Below are 25,109 nucleotides of genomic sequence, written 5' to 3'. Positions count from 1 at the left end.
ATCGCTCCATGACAATATGTTATACAATTATATGACGTAGTCAAAAGAGGCGGAGTTAGCTACGCCGGCTGCTTGCGGTGGATTCAACATCAAACCCGTCTCAGAAAGTTGGTTGATTTACGTATTTGTTGGAGCGTACCATGGATTTAATATAAGTAGATCGTCTACGGACAAACTTCACTTGACTTATCTCCGAAAGTCATCGATCTGGTAAGTTGTAGGTACATTTTTCGCCGTGTAAGGCCTAGTCATTTCGCTCATGTCTGAGGGAGTAGAATTCCTTCTGAAAATGTCGACCATCTACATATATTTTTTGGCTGATTTGACTGTCATCAACATGAAGTTGTCAAGAGACATAAATAACTTGCCGCTTACGTATCGAGAAACAGGCAAGCTAGTGTTGTGGATTGTAATAGTTATGATCTATAATACAATTATTCATGTACTCAATTAGTGGAAATAACGTGTCATTGCACAAGCGAATTTCCTGAAAGTGTGATAATGTAGCTAATGTACTCTTGTACATTTTTGTTTTTGTAACTAGAAAGCTATGCCATCAAAGCCACTCTTTATTTTGAAGTCCAAGTTACAGCTAGTCTACTGTACTGTATCTGTGTCAGCTGTTCACTGTATAAAATGGACTAACGTCATTACAAATAAGAAAATAACACAATGCCACTGAGTCTGTAGGCTTAGCCCAGATGATAGATGCCACTTTTCTCAAATCCCAGCTAGGTAAATGATTTTGGTCTGGCTCAATAGCCTATTGTATCATTATGGTCATCATCCCGTGATTATCGTCGATCTCAGCATGTTAACCGATCAATCAGCTATTACAGTTTATGACCTAAAGAATAGTGCCTTTGCAATTGAGGACAATCAAGCGTTTTGCATCAGGCCCGCTGTCCAGTTGGCTTTAGAGCTGATGATGCTGCATTTGTCTTTGTTGTCTTTACAAATCCCATTCCTTTGACCTTTGCTGTATGATGATGTGAACTTATGATGTGCAGAGGATGTTTTGTTAGTTACAGTTCTTCAGTGCTGTGTCAAGTGATCTCTAACTAACACTAGGGTTTGTCTATTGTACATTTCAGGGCAGAGCTCCAGAGGTTGAGCTACAGCCATGGTGCAACAATACCAGTCACCTGTAAGGGTCTACAAACACCCCTTTGAGCTGATAATGGCGGTAAGTTATGTACATTTGTGTGTTTAGGCTGCTGCTTTTTCTATGCATATATGTGTGGGTGGTTAGTGTGGGATTTTTGTGAGCGGTTTGCATTGCTCATGTGCAAATTGGGCCCAGATGCCCAGGCAGTCAGACTGCCAGTGTTTTGTGCTGCAGGAACAAAGTGTGGTTTGGCTGCATAGAAAGCTATCTCATACAATATATCTCTATACACTGTATTACAGTGTCCCTGGGCCCTGTATTATGTCATGTTCTAGTGTTTTGTTGGTGAGATCATTGTGTATCCACCTTTTTGTTTTGGAAACACAGTCTGCAGTATTTCAGTTCACCCAACCTAATTAGTCGTGGCAGCAGATAACACACTATCAGATTTATTATTGAGTATGACACTGTAAGAGTACGGTTTAATTAGTAACTTTTTGCCTTTAGTATTTTTGCTGGCACCTTGACTAAAGCGATGCTCTCTGTTAAATGCAATACCATTAATTAGCTTTTCCACTTGCCCTGCTGTAATATGCATCATTCTTGATTTCAGTCACCGATCACCACTGCGTAGATGTAGTGATACAGTAGTAGTTCTGCAGATGGTTGCGAAAGTCATAGGAAATACACCAATCCATAATGTCCTATACACTACTGTTCAAAAGTTTGGAGTCACTTAGAAATGTCCTTGTTTTTGAAAGAAAATAACTTTTTTTTGTCCATTTTAAAATAACATCAAATTGATCAGAAATACAGTGTTGATATTGTTAATGTTGTAAATAACTATTGTAGCTGGAAACGGCTGATTTAAAAAAATATATATAAAAAAAAAATGGAATATCTACATAGGAGTACGTTGTGTTAGCTAATCCAAGTTTATTATTTTAAAAGGCTAATTGATCATTAGAAAACCCTTTTGCAATTATGTTAGCACAGCAGAAAACTGTTGTTCTGATTTAAAGAAGCAACACAACTGGCCTTCTTTAGACTAGTTAACTAACGGAAGCATCAGCATTTGTGGGTTCGATTACAGGCTCAAAATGGCCAGAAACAAATAACTTTCTTCTGACACTCGTCAGTCTATTCTTGTTCTGAGAAAGGACTGCTATTCCATGTGAGAAATTGCCAAGAAACTGAAGATCTCATACAACGCTGTGTACTACTCCCTTCACAGAACAGCGCAAACTGGCTCTAACCAGAATAGAAAGAGGAATGGGAGGTCCCGGTGCACAACTGAGCAAGAGGACAAGTACATTAGAGTATCTAGTTTGAGAAACAGATTACATTTACATTTAAGTCATTTAGCAGATGCTCTTATCCAGAGCGACTTACAAATTGGTGCATTCACCTTATGACATCCAGTGGAACAGCCACTTTACAATAGTGCATCTAAATCTTTTAAGGGGGGGGGGGGGGGGTCAGAAGGATTGCTTTATCCTATCCTAGCGGATGCGAGCTTCAACTGGAAGCCAGTGGAGAGAGCGGAGGAGCGGGGTGACGTGAGAGAACTTGGGAAGGTTGAACACCAGACGGGCTGCGGCGTTCTGGATGAGTTGTAGGGGTTTAATGGCACAGGCAGGGAGCCCAGCCAACAGCGAGTTGCAGTAATCCAGACGGGAGATGACAAGTGCCTGGATTAGGACCTGCGCCGCTTCCTGTGTGAGGCAGGGTCGTACTCTGCGGATGTTGTAGAGCATGAACCTACAGGAACGGGCCACCGCCTTGATGTTAGTTGAGAACGACAGGGTGTTGTCCAGGATCACGCCAAGGTTCTTAGCGCTCTGGGAGGAGGACACAATGGAGTTGTCAACCGTGATGGCGAGATCATGGAACGGGCAGTCCTTCCCCGGGAGGAAAAGCAGCTCCGTCTTGCCGAGGTTCAGCTTGAGGTGGTGATCCGTCATCCACACTGATATGTCTGCCAGACATGCAGAGATGCGATTCGCCACCTGGTCATCAGAAGGGGGAAAGGAGAAGATTAATTGTGTGTCGTCTGCATAGCAATGATAGGAGAGACCATGTGAGGTTATGACAGAGCCAAGTGACTTGGTGTATAGCGAGAATAGGAGAGGGCCTAGAACAGAGCCCTGGGGGACACCAGTGGTGAGAGCGCGTGGTGAGGAGACAGATTCTCGCCACGCCACCTGGTAGGAGCGACCTGTCAGGTAGGACGCAATCCAAGCGTGGGCCGCGCCGGAGATGCCCAACTCGGAGAGGGTGGAGAGGAGGATCTGATGGTTCACAGTATCGAAGGCAGCCGATAGGTCTAGAAGGATGAGAGCAGAGGAGAGAGAGTTAGCTTTAGCAGTGCGGAGCGCCTCCGTGATACAGAGAAGAGCAGTCTCAGTTGAATGACTAGTCTTGAAACCTGACTGATTTGGATCAAGAAGGTCATTCTGAGAGAGATAACAGGAGAGCTGGCCAAGGACGGCACGTTCAAGAGTTTTGGAGAGAAAAGAAAGAAGGGATACTGGTCTGTAGTTGTTGACATCGGAGGGATCGAGTGTAGGTTTTTTCAGAAGGGGTGCAACTCTCGCTCTCTTGAAGACGGAAGGGACGTAGCCAGCGGTCAAGGATGAGTTGATGAGCGAGGTGAGGTAAGGGAGAAGGTCTCCGGAAATGGTCTGGAGAAGAGAGGAGGGGATAGGGTCAAGCGGGCAGGTTGTTGGGCGGCCGGCCGTCACAAGACGCGAGATTTCATCTGGAGAGAGAGGGGAGAAAGAGGTCAGAGCACAGGGTAGGGCAGTGTGAGCAGAACCAGCGGTGTCGTTTGACTTAGCAAACGAGGATCGGATGTCGTCGACCTTCTTTTCGAAATGGTTGACGAAGTCGTCTGCAGAGAGGGAGGAGGGGGGGGAGGATTCAGGAGGGAGGAGAAGGTGGCAAAGAGCTTCCTAGGGTTAGAGGCAGATGCTTGGAATTTAGAGTGGTAGAAAGTGGCTTTAGCAGCAGAGACAGAAGAGGAAAATGTAGAGAGGAGGGAGTGAAAGCATGCCAGGTCCGCAGGGAGGCGAGTTTTCCTCCATTTCCGCTCGGCTGCCCGGAGCCCTGTTCTGTGAGCTCGCAATGAGTCGTCGAGCCACGGAGCGGGAGGGAAGGACCGAGCCGGCCTGGAGGATAGGGGACATAGAGAGTCAAAGGATGCAGAAAGGGAGGAGAGGAGGGTTGAGGAGGCAGAATCAGGAGATAGGTTGGAGAAGGTTTGAGCAGAGGGAAGAGATGATAGGATGGAAGAGGAGAGAGTAGCGGGGGAGAGAGAGCGAAGGTTGGGACGGCGCGATACCATCCGAGTAGGGGCAGTGTGGGAAGTGTTGGATGAGAGCGAGAGGGAAAAGGATACAAGGTAGTGGTCGGAGACTTGGAGGGGAGTTGCAATGAGGTTAGTGGAAGAACAGCATCTAGTAAAGATGAGGTCAAGCGTATTGCCTGCCTTGTGAGTAGGGGGGGAAGGTGAGAGGGTGAGGTCAAAAGAGGAGAGGAGTGGAAAGAAGGAGGCAGAGAGGAATGAGTCAAAGGTAGACGTGGGGAGGTTAAAGTCACCCAGAACTGTGAGAGGTGAGCCGTCCTCAGGAAAGGAGCTTATCAGCGCATCAAGCTCATTGATGAACTCTCCGAGGGAACCTGGAGGGCGATAAATGATAAGGATATTAAGCTTGAAAGGGCTGGTAACTGTGACAGCATGGAATTCAAAGGAGGCGATAGACAGATGGGTAAGGGGAGAAAGAGAGAATGACCACTTGGGAGAGATGAGGATCCCGGTGCCACCACCCCGCTGACCAGAAGCTCTCGGGGTGTGCGAGAACACGTGGGCAGACGAAGAGAGAGCAGTAGGAGTAGCAGTGTTATCTGTGGTGAGCCATGTTTCCGTCAGTGCCAAGAAGTCGAGGGACTGGAGGGAAGCATAGGCTGAGATGAACTCTGCCTTGTTGGCCGCAGATCGGCAGTTCCAGAGGCTACCGGAGACCTGGAACTCCACGTGGGTCGTGCGGGCTGGGACCACCAGGTTAGGGTGGCCGCGGCCACGCGGTGTGAAGCGTTTGTATGGTCTGTGCAGAGAGGAGAGAACAGGGATAGACAGACACATAGTTGACAGGCTAAAGAAGAGGCTACGCTAATGCAAAGGAGATTGGAATGACAAGTGGACTACACGTCTCGAATGTTCAGAAAGTTAAGCTTACGTTGGAAAAATCTTATTGACTAAAATGATTAAAATGAAACGGTACTGCTGAAGTAGGCTGGCTAGCAGTGGCTGCGTTGTTGACTTTGTTTGAAGTGTAGCTGGCCAGGTAGCCTCGATAGCTGGCTAGGTAACCTCGGTAACTGGCCAGATAATTAGTCTAACTACACAATTGTCCTAGATACAAGGACAGCAAAGACAACTATGTAGCTAGCTAACACTAGCCAGCTAACACTACACTAATCAAATCGTTCCGTTGTAATGTAATAGTTTCTACAGTGCTGCTATTCGGTAGAAGTTGGCTAGCTAGCAGTGTTAGCAGTGTTAGCAGTGTTGACCAGCAGTATTGACTAGGTAGGGGAACGGCAGCGCGGCGGACGAAAATAGCTGGCTAGCTAACCGAAAATTACTCTAGACTCCACAGTTATCTTAGATACAAGGACAGCAGAGACAACTGTGTAACTAGCTAACACTACACTAATCAAGTCGTTCCGTTGAATGTAGTAGATTCTACAGTGCTGCTATTCGGTAGCTAGCTAGCTAGCTAGCAGTGTTGATTACGTTACGTTACGTTAAAAGGACGAAAATAGCTGGCTAGCTAACTTAGAAAATCGCTCTAAACTACACAATTATCTTTGATACAAAGACGGCTATGTAGCTAGCTAAGATCAAACAAATCAAACCGTTGTACTGTAATGAAATGAAGTGAAGTCACATAAGTTGCATGGACTCACTCTAATAGTGTTTAACATGATTTTTGAATGACTACCTCATCTCTGTACACCACACATACAATTACCTGTAAGGTCCCTCAGTCGAACAGATGCCTTACAAGTCCTCAACTGGCAGCTTCATTAAATAGTACCCGCAAAACACCAGTCTCAACGTTAACAGTGAAGAGGCGACTCCGGGATGCTGGCCTTCTAGGCAGAGTTGCAAAGAAAAATAAGTATCTCAGACTGGCCAATAAAAAGAAAAGATTAAGATGGGCAAAAGAACACAGACACTGGACAGAGGAACTCTGCCTAGAAAGCAAGCATCCAGTAGTCGCCTCTTCACTGTTGACGTTGAGACTGGTGTTTTGCGGGCACTATTTAAATAAAACATTTTTTTTGCTTTTCTTTCAAAAACAATGACATTTCTAAGTGACCCCAAACTTTTGAACTGTTGTGTGTGTGTGTGTGTGTGTATGTATATATATATATATATATATATATATATATATATATATATATATATATATATATATATATATATATATATATACACTGCTCAAAAAAATAAAGGGAACACTTAAACAACACAATGTAACTCCAAGTCAATCACACTTCTGTGAAATCAAACTGTCCACTTAGGAAGCAACACTGATTGACAATAAATTTCACATGCTGTTGTGCAAATGGAATAGACAAAAGGTGGAAATTATAGGCAATTAGCAAGACACCCCCAATAAAGGAGTGATTCTGCAGGTGGTGACCACAGACCACTTCTCAGTTCCTATGCTTCCTGGCTGATGCTTTGGTCACTTTTGAATGCTGGCGGTGCTCTCACTCTAGTGGTAGCATGAGACGGAGTCTACAACCCACACAAGTGGCTCAGGTACTGCAGCTCATCCAGGATGGCACATCAATGCGAGCTGTGGCAAGAAGGTTTGCTGTGTCTGTCAGCGTAGTGTCCAGAGCATGGAAGCGCTACCAGGAGACAGGCCAGTACATCAGGAGACGTGGAGGAGGCCGTAGGAGGGCAACAACACAGCAGCAGGACCGCTACCTCCGCCTTTGAGCAGGAGGAGCACTGCCAGAGCCCTGCAAAATGACCTCCAGCAGGCCACAAATGTGCATGTGTCAGCATAAGGTCTCGCAAGGGGTCTGAGGATCTCATCTCGGTACCTATTGGCAGTCAGGCTACCTCTGGCGAGCACATGGAGGGCTGTGCGTCCCCACAAAGAAATGCCACCCCACACCATGACTGACCCACCGCCAAACCGGTCATGCTGGAGGATGTTGCAGGCAGCAGAACGTTGTCCACGGCGTCTCCAGACTCTGTCACGTCTGTCACATGTGCTCATGTGCTCAGTGTGAACCTGCTTTCATCTGTGAAGAGCACAGGGCGCCAGTGGCGATTTTGCCAATATTGGTGTTCTCTGGCAAATGCCAAACGTCCTGCACGGTGTTGGGCTGTAAGCACAACCCCCACCTGTGGACGTCGGGCCCTCATACCACCCTCACGGAGTTTGTTTCTGACCGTTTGAGCAGACACATGCACATTTGTGGCCTGCTGGAGGTCATTTTGCAGGGCTCTGGTAGTGCTCCTCCTGCTCAAAGGCGGAGGTAGCGGTCCTGCTGCTGGGTTGTTGCCCTCCTACGGCCTCCTCTACGTCTCCTGATGTACTGGCCTGTCTCCTGGTAGCGCCTCCATGCTCTGGACACTACGCTGACAGACACAGCAAACCTTCTTGCCACAGCTCGCATTGATATGCCATCCTGGATGAGCTGCACTACCTGAGCGACTTGTGTGGGTTGTAGACTCCGTCTCATGCTACCACTAGAGTGAGAGCACCGCCAGCATTCAAAAGTGACCAAAACATCAGCCAGGAAGCATAGGAACTGAGAAGTGGTCTGTGGTCACCACCTGCAGAATCACTCCTGTTTTGGGGGGTGTCTTGCTAATTGCCTATAATTTCCACCTTTTGTCTATTCCATTTGCAACAGCATGTGAAATTTATTGTCAATCAGTGTTGCTTCCTAAGTGGACAGTTTTGATTTCACAGAAGTGTGATTAACTTGGCGTTACATTGTATTGTTTAAGTGTTCCCTTTATTTTTTTGAGCAGTGTATATATATCTCGTGTCTTGGCAGGAAGTCAGCAGTCTTCTAATCCCAGTTCAGTGAAGAGATCAGATCGCAGGGCTTCAGACAGAGTGGGGGTGGTTGGGGCACAGTGTTCTAACAGTCAGATCCTAACTGGAGGGGAAGTCAGGCCCAAAACACAATCTATGTTTAACCATGATATTTATATTAAGTATCCCCATTACTCTTCCTGGGGTCCAGCAACATTAAGGCAGTTATATACTATTTAAAATATTATATACTATTTAAAATATTACATTACATGACATTACATTTCATAACACTTTTCACCACACATGTGTGTTCCCTCAGGCCACTACTCTACTACCACATATCTACAACACAAAATCCATGTGTACGAGCGTGTCTTATCATGTGTCTGTGTGTCTCTTCAGTCCACGCTGATCCATATGGTGTATTTCTATCTGTTTTTAAATATCTGATTCTACTGCTTGCATCAGATATCTCCAGTTACCTGATGTGGAAAAGAGTTCCATGTAGCCATGGCTCTATGCAGTTCTATGCGCCTCCCATAGTCTGCCTCTCTCACCACACCACCAGCTGTCTGTCTCAGGATCATCTGTCAGAGGCCCCATCATGCTGTATGGGTTTTATGTTTAAGAGCATGCCTTGGTGTGGCTGTTTGGGATGGTTATCTATTTTAGATGTGCTAGTCCTCTCATTCTGATATGGGGTGCATTCTGGCTTGTGACACAGAACAAGCAGTACCCCAGTCGCTGCTCCTCCTCCCATATCATTTCTTCTCTCGTCTCTCCCCTGGGCCTAGTTGTACAGTACTGTCTGTGTCTGCTGCTCCCACTGTGACTTCCTGCTTAGCTGTGGTTGACTGGCTGCTCTCTGAACTAGGCCCTGGGTGTCATAAGGCCTCCCCTCGCTGTGCTTGGTCCCGTCTGCTGCCTGGCCTACCGCTGGTCTGCCCTGTTAGGGCTGATAGGACTGCTCCATCCGGGGGAAGTTGTGGCTTAGTACAGATTCACTCAGACAAAACACGCTGTATGAAGGGTTGTTTATATCATATCAACCCCCACATCTGTTCAGTGCACAGCCTCAGTGTTTTACTGTGAATAGCTTGGCCCAAAATCCATTAAAATGCAAGCAGTATATCTTATGATTTATATCCACTTTTATTTTCTAAGCTCTTAAATTTAAGCTCTTGGCTCGGCATCTGTTTACCTTGTTTCTGCTCTGTTTGAGACGCTGTGCCACTTCCTGTTGTTTGGGGTTATCTATTAAGCCAGAAGCAAGTTACATTGTATAATAAGAAGGTCAGTGCTGGAAAAGGTCATTACTGAACAATAGCTTAGCTCGTTAAAAACACTGACATTGTTTATTTTGTAAGTGTCCTGTGTTACGCAACCTGATTACAGTGGAAGTCAGGTGCTCTGTTCTTTCTCTAACTGCAGCCGTGGCTCTGCTTCACCAAATACCAAAAAACCCAACCTTTGACCCCCAGGAGTTCTTATCTCAGTTCTAGACTCGGCAACATCTGTTAAATTTCTGGGAATGTTTTTTGTTATACTTCCATTCACACACTGTCAGTATGATTCAAAGGCACTTCAAAGATTGTCAGTTGATTTAAAGGTTGCGGGGCTGCCTGGCTGTAAAAAGGCTGTTCTAATGACAGCAGTTCACACTAGAATGAGGGCCTAGCCAGACTAGAGGCTTCCTCTGTCCTCTGACTGACCGTCCCAGTGACTGACCCTTGGTTTGGCCCACTGACAGCCATTACAGTATCACTCCTGTCCTGACACCATCATCCCACCAAACCTTGTGTGTTGGTTTACCGCTTATCACTGACGACAGCAGTCTTCTTCCTAGGCTGGAACCTAGGAAGAACCCTAGAGAGGAACCAGGCTCTGAGGGTTGGCCGGTGCTGGAGAGAGAGGGTGAAAACAGCAGGTCCGGTTCAAGGTAGCATGACCAGTGAAAAGGTCAGGGTTCCATAGCCGCAGGCAGAGCAGCAGAAACTGGATCAGCAGCACGACAAAATAGCACATCTGGTGAACAGGTCAGGGTTCCGTAGATGGGTTAGCTGACAACGTCACGAAAACTATGTGCGCGCTTCCATGGGGCAGAAGTCAGCGTGTTGTTGTGATTCTGGATGGCCAGATTTGTTAGCATGAATGACAAACTGCCATGTGGGGAATTATAAATGGCTAATTTCAGCTTGCTGTTGATTCCATGTCTTGTTCTGAGGTGTGGTTGATTTTGGGGAGGGGGGGGCTTTAGAGGGATCATAGCTAAGATCACATAGTACATCAGATAGGACAGACTGACCCTAGCTTCCTGGCATATAGACTATTGCAGCATAGATACTGGAGACTGAGACGGGGGGGGGGGGACACTGGCCCCGTCCAAAGTTACCGCCGGACAGGTCCAACCTGGCAGGATATAACCCCACCCACCTTGTCAAAGCACAACCCCCACACCACCAAAGGTATATCAACAGACCACTAACTTACTACCCTGAGACAAGGCACAGTATAGCCCACAAAGATCTCCCCCACCGCCCGTGCCTGAGGGGGCGCAAATCCGGACAGGAAGATCACGTTAGTAACTCAACCCACTCAAATAGGGTAGAGTGGGGAAAAAGCCTGGCACTATGCACCCCACCTAGGGACGGCATGGGAGAGAGAGACGAGCAAGCCAGTGACTCAGGCCCCAAAATAGAAGCAGAGAATCCCATTGGAGAGAGGGGAGCCAGCCAGGCAGAGACCGCAACGGTGGTTCGCCACTCCAGTGCCTTGCCGTTCACCTTCTCACCCCTGGGCCAGAGTACACTCAATCATAGGACCTACTGAAGAGATGAGTGTTCAGTAAAGACTTAAAGGTTGAAACCGAGTCTGTGTCTCTCACACGGATCGGTAGACCGTTCCATAAAAATTGAGCTCTATAGGAGAAAGCCCTGCCTCCAGCTTTTTGCTTAGAACTTCTATGAACAATAAGGAGGCCTGTGTCTTGTGAATGTAGCGTACGTCTAGGTATGTACATTAGGACCAAATGGGTAGGAGCAAGTCCATGTAATGCATTGTAGGTTACCAGTAAAACCTTGAAATCAGCCCTAGCCTTAACAGGAAGCCAGTATCGTTAGCTAATAACACAAAATCCAGACACAAAATAATGGATATGTTTTATCTATCCTGAAGCAAGATTTGGGCCTAAATATTTAGAATATGCATGTAGGCTCAGAACGTCTGAGGCAGTTTGGTTTTCTGAATGCAGGAACTGTTGGAGACGATGGACAATACACCCAACTATCTAACTGTAAGCTTCTTGGTTTATGCACTGAAGCCTATATACTACTTTAGTGTTTTGGATTGGTAATGGGGAAGAAGGAAATGGACTCCGTATCTTATGTTCCCAAGCATTGGAAGATAGTAGTTACATATCTTGGTTGTGTAACTGTAGTCAACTGTATATCCTTCTGTCATGTTATTTAATCAATATTTACGGATGATGTCTTCGTGCCTCGTCGTTCTATCGATCAGACTGCACACCAGCTTTATTTGATCCATAAAGACTTGCACTGTTGCACTGTCATTAACCACGTTGTGATGGAAACAGGAAGTACCGGCCAAATTTTATAAATGCCTCCAGATCATTTGTTTGTTGGGATCTTTTTGTATCGGTAAAATTAATTATGTCAGAAATGGCATTGGAAATTCCTTTATGCGTAAATATTTATAAAATAACCATCATATTGGAGTCACGCCATGTTATGGTATGTGGTCCTCCCTCTACTACTTGGGAAACCATGCAGTTTATTAGGCTACAGATTAAATAAGTTATGAACTTCACAGGGTGGTGAAAGTCCACAGTGAATAACTTGATGCTCCTCCAATAAATATTGAGGGTCTTATTCTGGTGACATGATCTATGCTTGACTGCCATTTGACAAATATAAATATTCTCGGTCTTATCCATAGTAAACTCATCATGTAGACTACCCTCACAGTAACTGTGAGCTGTTGGCTAGACTGGTGTTTATCCATAGTAAACTCATCATGTAGACTACCCTCACTGTAACTGTGAGCTGTTGGCTAGACTGGTGTTTATCCATAGTAAACTCATCATGTAGACTACCCTCACTGTAACTGTGAGCTGTTGGCTAGACTGGTGTTTATCCATAGTAATGTCATCATGTAGACTACCCTCACTGTAACTGTGAGCTGTTGGCTAGACTGGTGTTTATCCATAGTAAACTCATCATGTAGACTACCCTCACTGTAACTGTGAGCTGTTGGCTAGACTGGTGTTTATCCATAATAAACTCATCATGTAGACTAGCCTCACTGTAACTGTGAGCTGTTGGCTAGACTGGTGTTTATCCATAGTAAACTCATCATGTAGACTAGCCTCACTGTAACTGTGAGCTGTTGGCTAGACTGGTGTTTATCCATAGTAATGTCATCATGTAGACTACCCTCACTGTAACTGTGAGCTGTTGGCTAGACTGGTGTTTATCCATAATAAACTCATCATGTAGACTAGCCTCACTGTAACTGTGAGCTGTTGGCTAGACTGGTGTTTATCCATAGTAAACTCATCATGTAGACTACCCTCACTGTAACTGTGAGCTGTTGGCTAGACTGGTGTTTATCCATAGTAATGTCATCATGTAGACTAGCCTCACTGTAACTGTGAGCTGTTGGCTAGACTGGTGTTTATCCATAATAAACTCATCATGTAGACTAGCCTCACTGTAACTGTGAGCTGTTGGCTAGACTGGTGTTTATCCATAGTAATGTCATCATGTAGACTACCCTCACTGTAACTGTGAGCTGTTGGCTAGACTGGTGTTTATCCATAGTAAACTCATCATGTAGACTAGCCTCACTGTAACTGTGAGCTGTTGGCTAGACTGGTGTTTATCCATAGTAATGTCATCATGTAGACTACCCTCACTGTAACTGTGAGCTGTTGGCTAGACTGGTGTTTATCCATAGTAAACTCCTCATGTAGACTAGCCTCACTGTAACTGTGAGCTGTTGGCTAGACTGGTGTTTATCCATAGTAAACTCATCATGTAGACTACCCTCGCTGTAACTGTGAGCTGTTGGCTAGACTGGTGTTTATCCATAGTAAACTCATCATGTAGACTACCCTCACTGTAACTGTGAGCTGTTGGCTAGACTGGTGTTTATCCATAGTAATGTAATCATGTAGACTAGCCTACCCTCACTGTAACTGTGAGCTGTTGGCTAGACTGGTGTTTATCCATAGTAAACTCCTCATGTAGACTAGCCTCACTGTAACTGTGAGCTGTTGGCTAGACTGGTGTTTATCCATAGTAATGTCATCATGTAGACTAGCCTCACTGTAACTGTGAGCTGTTGGCTAGACTGGTGTTTATCCATAGTAATGTCATCATGTAGACTAGCCTCACTGTAACTGTGAGCTGTTGGCTAGACTGGTGTTTATCCATAGTAATGTCATCATGTAGACTACCCTCACTGTATCTGTGAGCTGTTGGCTAGACTGGTGTTTATCCATAGTAAACTCATCATGTAGACTAGCCTCACTGTAACTGTGAGCTGTTGGCTAGACTGGTGTTTATCCATAGTAAACTCATCATGTAGACTAGCCTCACTGTAACTGTGAGCTGTTGGCTAGACTCGTGTTTATCCATAGTAAACTCATCATGTAGACTAGCCTCACTGTAACTGTGAGCTGTTGGCTAGACTGGTGTTTATCCATAGTAATGTCATCATGTAGACTAGCCTCACTGTAACTGTGAGCTGTTGGCTAGACTGGTGTTTATCCATAGTAATGTCATCATGTAGACTACCCTCACTGTAACTGTGAGCTGTGCCAAGACCAGAGTAGGAACATTTTCTATTTAATACAACAGTTTTTGTGACAACTATAGCCAGAGTAGAAAATGCCATGGAAACCCATGGAACTTTAGATTTTTATTTGGTGCATTAAAACTTAAGCAAAAAAAATACATGTTGTGTGCATCATTTGCATCATTTGCATCACACTGATTTGTATCCTCAACAAGTCCGTTTGGTGGAAACACCACTGGTGGGAAATGTTCTATTCTAAAAATGCATGAAAATCTGTCGCCAATTGGATGGAAACCTAGATAGTGACTCTGAAAAGGGTGGTTGTTTAATGTGTGTGGCAGCAGATTGACCTCTGTGTACTCTGCACCATTGTGCTAATCACATTCCAGCAAAAATCAGCTTTTCGTTTATCTGACTTTCATTTATCTGCTAGTCCAGCTCTTATATTTAACCTCACAGTCAAGTATTTTACCACTTTCTTTTCAGGACAACCAGGGATACAAGTAGAACACTAAACAATTTTAAATAAACCGTTGCATTCATGAGTTTTATTGACAAATGTCCATAACAAAGCAACAGTAAAGTTGTTGTCCCCCACGAAAGATGCATTGTAAATGCCGCATCATTCAACTAGTTTGTTTAACATCGGGCCAGTGCTGTCGAGATCGCGTGCGTCTAACGTACGTGCAGACGGCTGGACAGAGACCGATCCAAAGTCCCAATTTCATTGTTGGGGACAAGAAGGTCCGCCAAAACAAAAACCTGAAAATTAATTTATACGAATGCTGTACGTACAGAAATTGTTTGCGCACTGAAATTAATATCCAACAAGTCACTGACAACTGTTTGGAGTTGGACAGCAACGCTGTGAGCTTATTACAGTTTTATAGACACTATGTAGACACTGGGCTCCCGGGTGGCGCAGCGGTCTAAGGCCTCAGTGCTGGAGGCGTCACTACAGACCCTGGTTCGATTCCAGGCTGTATCACATCCGGCCGTGATTGGGAGTCCCATAGGGTGGCGCACAATTGGCCCAGCGTCGTCCGGGTTAGGGTTTGGCCGGGGTAGGCCGTCATTGTAAATAAGAATTTGTTCTTAACTGACTTGCCTAGTTAAATAAAATAAATGTACTGGGATCTGCTATGTAGAAGAACCCGTTACCTTCTAACGACTCTTGTGCAGCCGGTTCCTTCGGGATCTGTCCTTACCAGATGACTGCTGATGAGCACTTACAGCTGGAGTCCTTAATGGTGAAACTGCCACGTTTGCAATATTACAACAACGAAGACGTTTCTGCAAACAACGCAGACTGTTTTTCTGTCGGACGTAATTGCAGGTGTGAAAGAACAGCAGCTTGTAATGCAATTTATTTGACCTTGATGCGCTCTCCCCACCTCTGCTTCACCATGGAATCAAAAACAGTAACGGGCCTTTTTTTGATCAAAGTGATTATAACCCAGAAAATACTTTCACTGTTATGTCATGGATTGCATTTTGTTTTCATTATGTGAGTAATATTGCATATTTTCTTCCTCCCTCTCTCCCATTAGGCCTATGTGCGGAGGTTTCCAAACTGCCCCCTGATCCCCATCTTTGTGGACAGTGAGGTGGTGAAGGAGGAGCACAGTGATGACGGAGCCACTGTGTTCATTGAGAGGCGCTGTAAGGTGGAGGCAGACGCCCCACGGCTGTTCAAAAGGGTATCTTACCTTTAAACCTTCACCTTTAACCTTTCTCTTGAGCAGTGAAGCTACTCAAGCTAGCAATGTATAACAGTGTCTGTTTGATTTTCTTATTTTCTAATGTGAAGGCTATTAGTGATTATTTCCCCTCAGACCTGAGTATCCTGGTAGGGACGTTGTGTTGATGTTGTGTTAGTGTTGTCCAGAGTTGCTTGACTGTGGTCTACTGTGTGTGTCTAGATGGCTGGTGTGGACTACCTGTACTTCATCCATAAGAACACTCTGGACCGCAGGGAGAGGGCGCTGCACATCGAGGTCGTCAACGAGACCTTCTCCAACAGAGTCATCGTCCAAGAGATCTGCAACTACACGGTGTGCCCCACAACTATAATAATCATTGGTTACATGGGCTGCGTTTTACACAGGCAGCCTAATTCTGATCTTTTTAAACTCATTGGTCTTTTGACCAATCATATCAGGTCTTTGCACATGATCTTTTTCAGAGCTGATCTGATTGGTCAAAAGACTAGCAACATATAGTAGTTGTGTGTGTGACGCTCTTTATTTTCTTAAATGTGTGAAGGCTATTAGTGATTATAATTTATTAGAATTGAGCTGCCTGTGTAAACGCAGCCATACTCTATCACTGCAACATGGTTTGTAGCCCTTTACACTTGTACCCATATATAAGTTGAAAAAGTCAGCTTTGGGGACTGATAAGCGCCTATTAATGACATCAGAGCTCAGGCTCTGAACTTCACAGTTCAGAATGGGTTTTGAACTTGAGCACAGCACGCGACAGGAAGTTGCCCCATTCCCTCCTGCTAATTGGACAACTTGTGCAAATTTTTAGTTGCCTGAGTGAGGAAAATGCTGTAAATTAAGAGGTCTCTATGTATTTTTAAGGATGAGATGTTGAAGATGGTAATAAATACAGCTTTGATGTCATACAAGCCAAACACCCATGAGTCCAAATGTGCACATCACATTTCCATATCATACAACTCATGTAATATACAGTGTCAGTGTTTATGATCACTATGTCTGATGTACAGTTACCAGATGACATGGCATCATACAACTCATGTAATATACAGTGTCAGTGTTTATGATCACTATGTTTGATGTACAGTTACTAGATGACATGGCATCATACAACTCATGTAATATACAGTGTCAGTGTTTATGATCACTATGTCTGATGTACAGTTACCAGATGACATGGCATCATACAACTCATGTAATATACAGTGTCAGTGTTTATGATCACTATGTCTGATGTACAGTTACCAGATGACATGGCATCATACAACTCATGTAATATACAGTGTCAGTGTTTATGATCACTATGTTTGATGTACAGTTACTAGATGACATGGCATCATACAACTCATGTAATATACAGTGTCAGTGTTTATGATCACTATGTTTGATGTACAGTTACTAGATGACATGGCATCATACAACTCATGTAATATACAGTGTCAGTGTTTATGATCACTATGTTTGATGTACAGTTACCAGATGACATGGCATCATACAACTCATGTAATATACAGTGTCAGTGTTTATGATCACTATGTTTGATGTACAGTTACCAGATGACATGGCATCATACCCTGGTTGTTCTGAACAGAAGGAGAAGATGTTTGTCTGTTGTGATGAAACATCTCAGTGGAACGTGTACGTTAATGCATGCGTGACTCCTTTCTATGCACCAAAATGACCCTCGGTTTCTTTGAATTACCCTGTGAAAGCCTGACACGGTAAAATCCTATTTTATAACTTAGCTTGTCATGGTGGCAATAGAACAAGCTTTCAATCGATGCCCATCTGACCCAGATTGCGATTTATAATGTGCCATTTTTGGGTTGTGTAAGCAACAACAGTAATTGTGATGGTAGGAATGCAGGGTTGTGTTCCTTACATAACAACTACAAGAGAGCCAAAATAAAGCACCTCATAGTTGAGGACTGTTAATTGAGTCTTAAGTGCATGGAGGTTACGTAGGAACTGCACACTTTGGAGAGGTGTGTGGCTGCTTGGAGACGCCAGTTAGTCCTCTCACTCAAACCCATGTCATTTTTTTTCTCTTATGTTGCACCTACCCACATTTTCCAGGAATAATCTCATCATGTTACTGAATGTATCCAGAGTATTCAGATTTGATCAACAAATGTGCCGAAAAATATACTAAATGTAAAATCATCAGTGTAATGTTTGTGGCCTAAAATTTTTCCCATATTCTCCAAACTGTTCCCTTTCAATTGCTACCATGCTTACGCATATGCTTTTCATGTTTCTTCTGTAAGAAACATTTACATTTTGCCCTATCCATATAGGCCAATTCCCACCAGTGTAAAGGGTTCATCCATTTGGCGTCTATTTTGTGATGAGTTGTGCTTCCTCCATAGGTTCACCCAGAGAATGAGGAGTGGACGTGTTTCGAGCAGACAGCCAGTCTGGACATCAAGTCCTTTTTTGGCTTTGAGAACGCGGCTGAGAAGCTAGCCATGAAGCAATATGCCAACAGTATTAAAAAGGTGTGTTCATGTGTCAGTCTGTGAGCATGTGAGTACAGTATACATGTCAGCGTGGGGGATGGATGAGGCTATAGGATATACCACCATCATCATCATCCAGCATGCTGCTCTCCCATATAGACCCAGTGTTACATGAGCATGCTTGCGCTGTCTATTTCCAGGCCTTCTGTGATCCAGTCTGGCAGATCTGTGTAAACTGAGTGTGTTAACCAGGATCTTCTCACATTTGCCCGTTGGGCCATATATCCTGCTCGGTTTTGTTACACAATGGTGTGTGCTCGTATGCGGCCAGGCGCGTGTGTAAACAAACCTGCACTATTTGCCCACAGTGTTTGCTCATTACACTTGCTACCTGTACTGTCCTTATGCAGTCATGTGCTCTTTCCTCCAGGGCAAAGAGATCATAGAGTATTACCTGAAGGAGTTGGAGGACGAGGGGGTGACCCACGTCCCCCGCTGGAGCCCCCCTCAGGCCCCCCCACCCACTGCCAGGCTCCAGCTGCCACTCACCAGTGCCCCTGCCGATGCCATCCCTGTGCCCACTGCCAAAGAGACCCCCACTGCCAGCCCCACAGATCTACCGGCTGGCTCCCCAGATGGTCAGTTTTCCGAGTCCGAATCAACACAGTAATAAACGCACACAATCTGAAGGATCTGTCACGGCTGAAGTCCCAATCCCATTCCACTGACTCTGAAAGCAAACAAACATTGGGCTGCATTGGGCTGGTAGTCTGTGGGTATGCAGTTGGGTATGTGTGTGAATTGACTGTGTTTCGATTGCAGACAAGTTGGATGCAGACTACATCAGGCGTTACCTAGGAGACCTGACGCCGCTGCAGGAGAGCTGTCTTATAAGACTACGCCAGTGGCTGCAGGAGACCCACAAGGGCAAGGTTGGACACGTGTATGAATGAACCTATCACTCAAACTCTGACTCAAATAGCTGCAAACAAGAGCAAAACTTTAATCCAAAGATCATAGATGTAAGTAAAACTCACATCCGATTCACACACACAGCACAACATCTGAATAAACCCAATCTCCTCTCCCTCCCCTAGATCCCTAAGGACCAGCACGTGCTGCGTTTCCTGCGGGCCCGGGACTTTAACCTGGAGAAGGCCCGGGAGATCCTGTGTCAGTCGCTCACCTGGAGGAAGCAGCACCAGGTGGACTTCCTGCTGGACTCCTGGGAGAGACCTCAGCTGCTACACGACTACTACACCGGGGGCTGGCACCACCACGACAGAGGTAGGTACCTCTCGGAGCAGGATAGGGTTTTAATGGCAGGGTTGTGTTCAACGGGCACAAATTCAGGAAGTACTGCACCACCAGTTTCACAGTGTTTTCTTCCGTTTGGTTTCTAGTGAATGTGTCCCAGCTCTTATATGTATTGGTAATGACTAAGTGTAATGTCTGGTTGCTTCTCTGGAAGTGACATCACTAGCTATGTTTCCATGAACTTGTCCAGTGATTATTTGTAGTTCATTTTTTGGACATTTTGCATAAGAAATTGTTGGAACAATTGCCTGCTATGGTGCATTTCTGTTGAACTGTTTTGTGTCCATAAAAACAGCTGGACGTAATGACGTCACACCTAAAAAATATATATACGATTTCTTTGCACAAACCTAGTGTTGAACACAAATTTAATTGATTGAAGTGTTTTCCTTATCCATTTTGTCAAATTGTGCATTAATAAGCCTGTATGCCCACTCCCACCGATCCGTTTCATGTCTCAGGTAGCTTGCAAAAGTCAGCATGCATAGAATGCAAGAAATGACAAACATTTCTCATGTGCCGATGTATGCCACGTACTGTGCTCAGAAGTAGCTGGATGGTGAAACAACCAGAAAAGCAAGGCAAAGCAATACAGGCATTCTTGAAAGTCAGGACAATACTTGTCCTGCAAAGAAACATTATTTGTATAGTTGAACATTTTGATTTAGCAAGCAGTAGGCATTTAGAATGAAATGTGTGGAGTGGAGCTTTATAGTTACATGATGACGTCACATGACCCACGTACCGTCAAAATGATTGGGCAATCATTTATTTATTTGAAAGCACCGTTTCTATCATTTGTCGCAATAAAGAATGTTGGACAAAATAAAAATCCACCCCTGTCAAACAGATGATACAATGTTGTTGATCTTTAGAATGTTTATCCTACAGCTGCCGTTTCCATTTCACTGCCACAATGTTTTTATATTTGTATAAACCTGGGTCAATGGAAACCTGCCTACTATGTGTCAAGGGAAATCTCCCAGTCTGTGGGCATGAGTCAGACGGGTAGCTGTTGGTCGCGTTCTCCTACTGTGTCATCAACTGACAGATTGCTATAGCATATGATGTGGTTAGCAGAGACGTAAAATACCTGTCCAGGCATTGTAAGATCTGGCATGTGTCAGAAACTTCTGGGCAGAGGAAATGACCAATTATCTCCACTTAGCTGATAGCCAATCGGACATCTAGGTCCTCAGACCAGGAAGTGGCCTATAGTAACCATAATAACAATAACCCCCACCTAAAAGCAAATACAGCTGGTCGTAAAACGCCTATATTTACATGAATGACTTTAATGTGAGTTGTAAATGGATATACTGTAGATGTGATTATGGTCAACACAATCTGACTCAGTTTCTCTATTGATTTAACTGAATACTGTCTGCGTCTGTTTAATGTCATGATCATTACTGATCCTCTGTAGCTTTAACAGTGAGTCATGTGTTTGTGTCCATGTCTGTCTATAGATGGATGCCCTCTGTATATTCTGCGACTCGGTCAAATGGATACCAAGGGTTTAGTACGCGCCTTGGGCGAGGAGTCCCTTCTGAGACAAGTGAGTATGACACACACACATCCAGATGCTCGGTATAAACACACACACAAATACATAAACACATACTATATGCAAATGCTCTCCCTTCCCCTAACCTCTCACCTCTTCACTCTCCCTCAGGTCCTGTCCATCAACGAGGAAGGTCTGAGGCGTTGTGAAGAGAACACCAGAGTCTTTGGCCGACCCATCAGGTAGCTACCATTTCACACTCACTCCTCTTATGTCTCTCATCCCTGAATACAGTATGTCCTATAACCCTCCTGTCTCTATCTGTCAGCTGCTGGACGTGCCTGGTGGACCTGGAGGGGTTAAACATGCGTCACCTGTGGCGTCCGGGGGTTAAAGCCCTGCTGAGGATCATAGAGGTGGTGGAGGCTAACTACCCAGAGACCCTGGGATGTCTGCTCATACTGAGGGCTCCACGGGTCTTCCCTGTGCTCTGGACCCTGGTGAGAGCATTTAACATCACACATTGTAGTGTACAGTGCTTTCTCTCTCTTTCTCTCCAACTTGATCACGTTCAGTTGTATTCAATTGCATGTGCAGAGCAAACATATGAGACGACCTTTGACCCTGAGTGTCTGTGCTCTGTTCTCAGGTCAGTCCATTCATTGACGAGAACACAAGGAAGAAGTTCCTGGTGTATGCTGCGAATGACTACCAGGGGCCTGGAGGTCTGGTGGACTACATTGATAGAGAGGTCATCCCTGACTTCCTGGGAGGAGACTGCCTGGTGAGTCTGTCTGGCAGACCGGAGTCTCATCTGGCTGTTGTAGACAGTACCCTTCTACATGCATATGAATTCATATTGGCTAATGCTGCTTGTACATAATATAGTTAACTGTGGGTCATCTTATTAGACATTTTCCTAGCTGTGTGTGCTGATAGAACTGGGGGCTGATTGTGTCTCTGTCTCTTGTGTCCTCTGTCTTGTCATATCCAGTGTGAGATCCCTGAAGGAGGTATGGTCCCCAAATCTCTGTACAGGACAGCAGAGGCGCTGGAAAGTGAGGAGCTGCGGCTGTGGACAGACACCATCTACAAGACTGCCAGTGTCTTCAAGGGGGCCCCACATGAGGTAACCTGATCTGAACAGTAACTACAGTATGTGTTTTCCAGCTGCTCAGTTAAACAGTGGGTTAGGTTGCTCCCCCTAGTGGAGAAATACAACATTACAGCAAAAAGCTGTAAAAACCCATAATGATCATTTGTCTGTAGTTTTGTCCTGCTGTGTTCACTCACTACTGATCCTGTTCCAGCTGCTGATCGAAATCTCCGAGCCCTCTTCTGTGATCACCTGGGACTTTGACGTGTGTAAAGGGGACGTCATCTTCAACATCTACCACTCCAGGAGGGCGCCCCAGCCCCCCAAGAGGGACGTCCAGGGGGCCCACGGCAGCATCGTGTCGCCAGCCACCAACAACATGCAGCTGATTGACAGATTCTGGATTCTGGGGCAAGACTACAGTATGGTGGAGACAGCACTTATCTGCAAGGAGGGAGAGAGTGTTCAGGTAAGAGACTGAAACAGGCACCGTCACATCCACAGCTGGTACAAGTGGGTCTGATGATTGGTAGTACCTCATTTGGATTTGTGTAAGTGGGTCTGATGAATGGTAGTACCTCATTTGGATTTGTGTAAGTGGGTCTGTTCAATTGGCTGTGTTTCTGAACGTTTCCCAATATATGTGCTCGTGATAACATGTACTACTTTTTATTTGTATACATTATTTTAATCTTTATTTAACTAGGCAAGTCAGTTACAATGACCGCCTACCCGGTCAAACCCGGACCACGCTGGACCGATTGTACGCCGCCCTATGGGACTCCCAATCACGGCCGGTTGTGAAATAGCCTGGAAACGAACCAGGGTCTGTAGTGACGCCTCTAGCACTGAGATGCAGTGCCTTAGATTGCTGTGCCAATCGGGAGCCCCCAAAAACATGTTCCTGCCCGGTTTCTCTACTCCGGCTGTCTGTCTTTAGTTCACACTCTCACTAGCAAACTTGCAACATTTTATCCACTGGTACCGTCCCGCAAAGTTTCCCGTGCCAGTGAGTCTAACAGACAAAGCTGTGTGAATACAGAGGATAAATATTCAAGTATTTTATTACGTTTTGCTAGATGAATCTCTCTAAAAGACCATTTACAGAGATGTCATACAAGTCCACCAAGGAGGAGAATTTAGCTTCCCTCTTCTAATCTAATGCCTGGTCCAGTAGCCAAAGGGCCAGAGGGAGACATGCAAGGAGCTGACGTTCAATTTGTAGGCTATCCTTCCTCCTCCTTGCGTAGCTCAATAATCATTGCAGTCACTTCCATGTGGTGTCAATCGGCAGTGGGCAGTGGGCACGCCTTCATAAGTATTTGCCTACATGTGAGGGAATTCAAATGGGTTTCTATTACATAAAGTCTGTCATTTAGATATTGAATGTGCTATTAGCTATTGCCTGCATTTGAATGGAAACACGGCCTCTGACCCTCCACCTCACCTGTCCCCTCCTCCTCTCCCCAGGGCTCCCATGTGACGCGGTGGCCCGGGTTCTACATCCTCCAATGGCGGTTCCACTGCTCCCCGGCCTGCTCTACCTCCAGTCTGCCCCGGGTGGATGACGTGCTGGCCTCCCTGCAGGTCTCCTCCCACAAGTGTAAGGTCATGTTCTACACCGAGGTGCTGGGCTCCGAAGACTTCAGGTCAGTCACCATTCACTATACTGTATAACGCAGTGTATTGTTATAGTGTTGCTTAGTGTGTAGGGCTGCTGCATGTCAGTGAGTAAATGTTTTAGGCTAGCTTGTTTTTTTTAGGCAGTGGGGAAAATGTATTTGTGCTCATTTATGCGGGTGTTTATAAAGATTCTTAGGGAAGCAGTGCTCTAAGAAAAGGTGTTCGATGGATATTTAATCTATTGTCTGTGTGTCTATCTGCCTGTCTGTCCAGGGGCTCTATGACCAGTCTGGAGTCCAGTCACAGTGGCTTCTCCCAGCTGAGTGCCGCCACCACCACCTCTAGCCAATCACAGTCCAGCTCCACCGTATCAAGGTAGCATCCAGCCAATAGGAGGTGAAGGAGTTTGAGTTTTGCAACATGGAGATCCCAATTTAGGATCTAACTGACTTCTGATACTGTTGACTTCTGCCCTGTTGCCTTAAAGAAAAACCAGTGCTGTACCAACACCTGCCAATGAGGACTTAACCCAACCCAAGGGGATGAGAGAACTGTTATGAACTGTGTGGAACAAGGATAGCCTATCCTTAATGCCATGTGGTGGAACAGTGGAGTTCCTACCTGTGAGCACCTTCTAGTACTTGCATTCAAAGCACTGGAATATATTATTAAAATATACATGTACATTTTTTAATCCTTATCTATAATTTGTGACATTAAGATTGCTCTGGAAGTGGAACATCTGCTATATGAGCATCTGCTGAATGAATAAATGCATATGAAGATGTCTTGCAAACCATCATCATCCTCTTCTTTCTTTCAATACCATTGTTATTTCTTTTTTAAGGGAGGTGACAGAAATGTTTCCCATTTTATTGAAACTGAACAATAAAGCGCTTCCTATTTTCAGCATTTGTGTAATACAATGACGACTACTGTTTCAGATGGTACTGTTGAAGTTACCCTTCTTCACCATAGGATGTCAGGGTGCTACACACAACCATACTAGAGTAGCCCTTCTCCAGCCAGTGATTGTCTTACCAGCCACTCTGTCACTGCTTCCTTTGTTCTCAACCTTTTAAAGTTGTGTTGCTGAAATGAAGAAAGGCATAAGTTATAACTGATATGGCCTATCAGCGACATTACTGTGAGAGGTTCCTAAACCTCCGCCATGTCTTTTCTAAAACACTATTTGACCTTGCGTCAACAAGGTGGTACAGGCTACTGGGTTGTTACATGTTTATTATTCTCTGCTCATTTAAATGCAGTATTGCGTTCCTTCGCCCGCCTTGTGGTTGTATGCGAGGCCTTGCAGTCGGCTGTGATTTACATAAAACTTTTAATTTCCATAAACTCATCAGATGCCTCTAGCTAAA

The 25,109-nt window shown here is 45.0% G+C and overlaps 1 protein-coding gene across 2 annotated transcripts; it reads left to right on the top strand.

Annotated features, from left to right (window-relative positions):
• The first annotated feature begins 54 nt into the window (after window positions 1-54).
• Window positions 55-24,645, top strand: LOC129833282 (SEC14-like protein 1). Of its 2 annotated transcripts, XM_055897751.1 has the most exons (17): window positions 55-210; window positions 1,095-1,186; window positions 15,555-15,704; window positions 15,927-16,058; window positions 18,101-18,229; window positions 18,621-18,828; window positions 19,013-19,122; window positions 19,288-19,477; window positions 20,977-21,065; window positions 21,186-21,256; window positions 21,343-21,514; window positions 21,664-21,798; window positions 22,009-22,143; window positions 22,325-22,579; window positions 23,581-23,759; window positions 24,007-24,108; window positions 24,221-24,645. In XM_055897751.1, exons 2-17 carry the CDS (start codon window positions 1,124-1,126, stop codon window positions 24,291-24,293), a joined length of 2,193 nt encoding a protein of 730 aa, XP_055753726.1. In that variant the 5' UTR covers window positions 55-210; window positions 1,095-1,123; the 3' UTR covers window positions 24,294-24,645. The 2 variants fall into 2 exon arrangements, with proteins under 2 accessions (XP_055753726.1, XP_055753725.1); XM_055897750.1 differs by having other exon boundaries at window positions 24,007-24,645.
• The last annotated feature ends 464 nt before the right edge of the window (window positions 24,646-25,109 follow it).

The sequence above is a fragment of the Salvelinus fontinalis genome, chromosome 34 (assembly GCF_029448725.1).
Source record: "Salvelinus fontinalis isolate EN_2023a chromosome 34, ASM2944872v1, whole genome shotgun sequence".
Lineage (NCBI taxonomy): Eukaryota > Metazoa > Chordata > Actinopteri > Salmoniformes > Salmonidae > Salvelinus > Salvelinus fontinalis.
The sequence above is the reverse complement of the archived record's forward strand: the minus strand, read 5'-3'. Positions and strand labels throughout refer to the sequence as shown.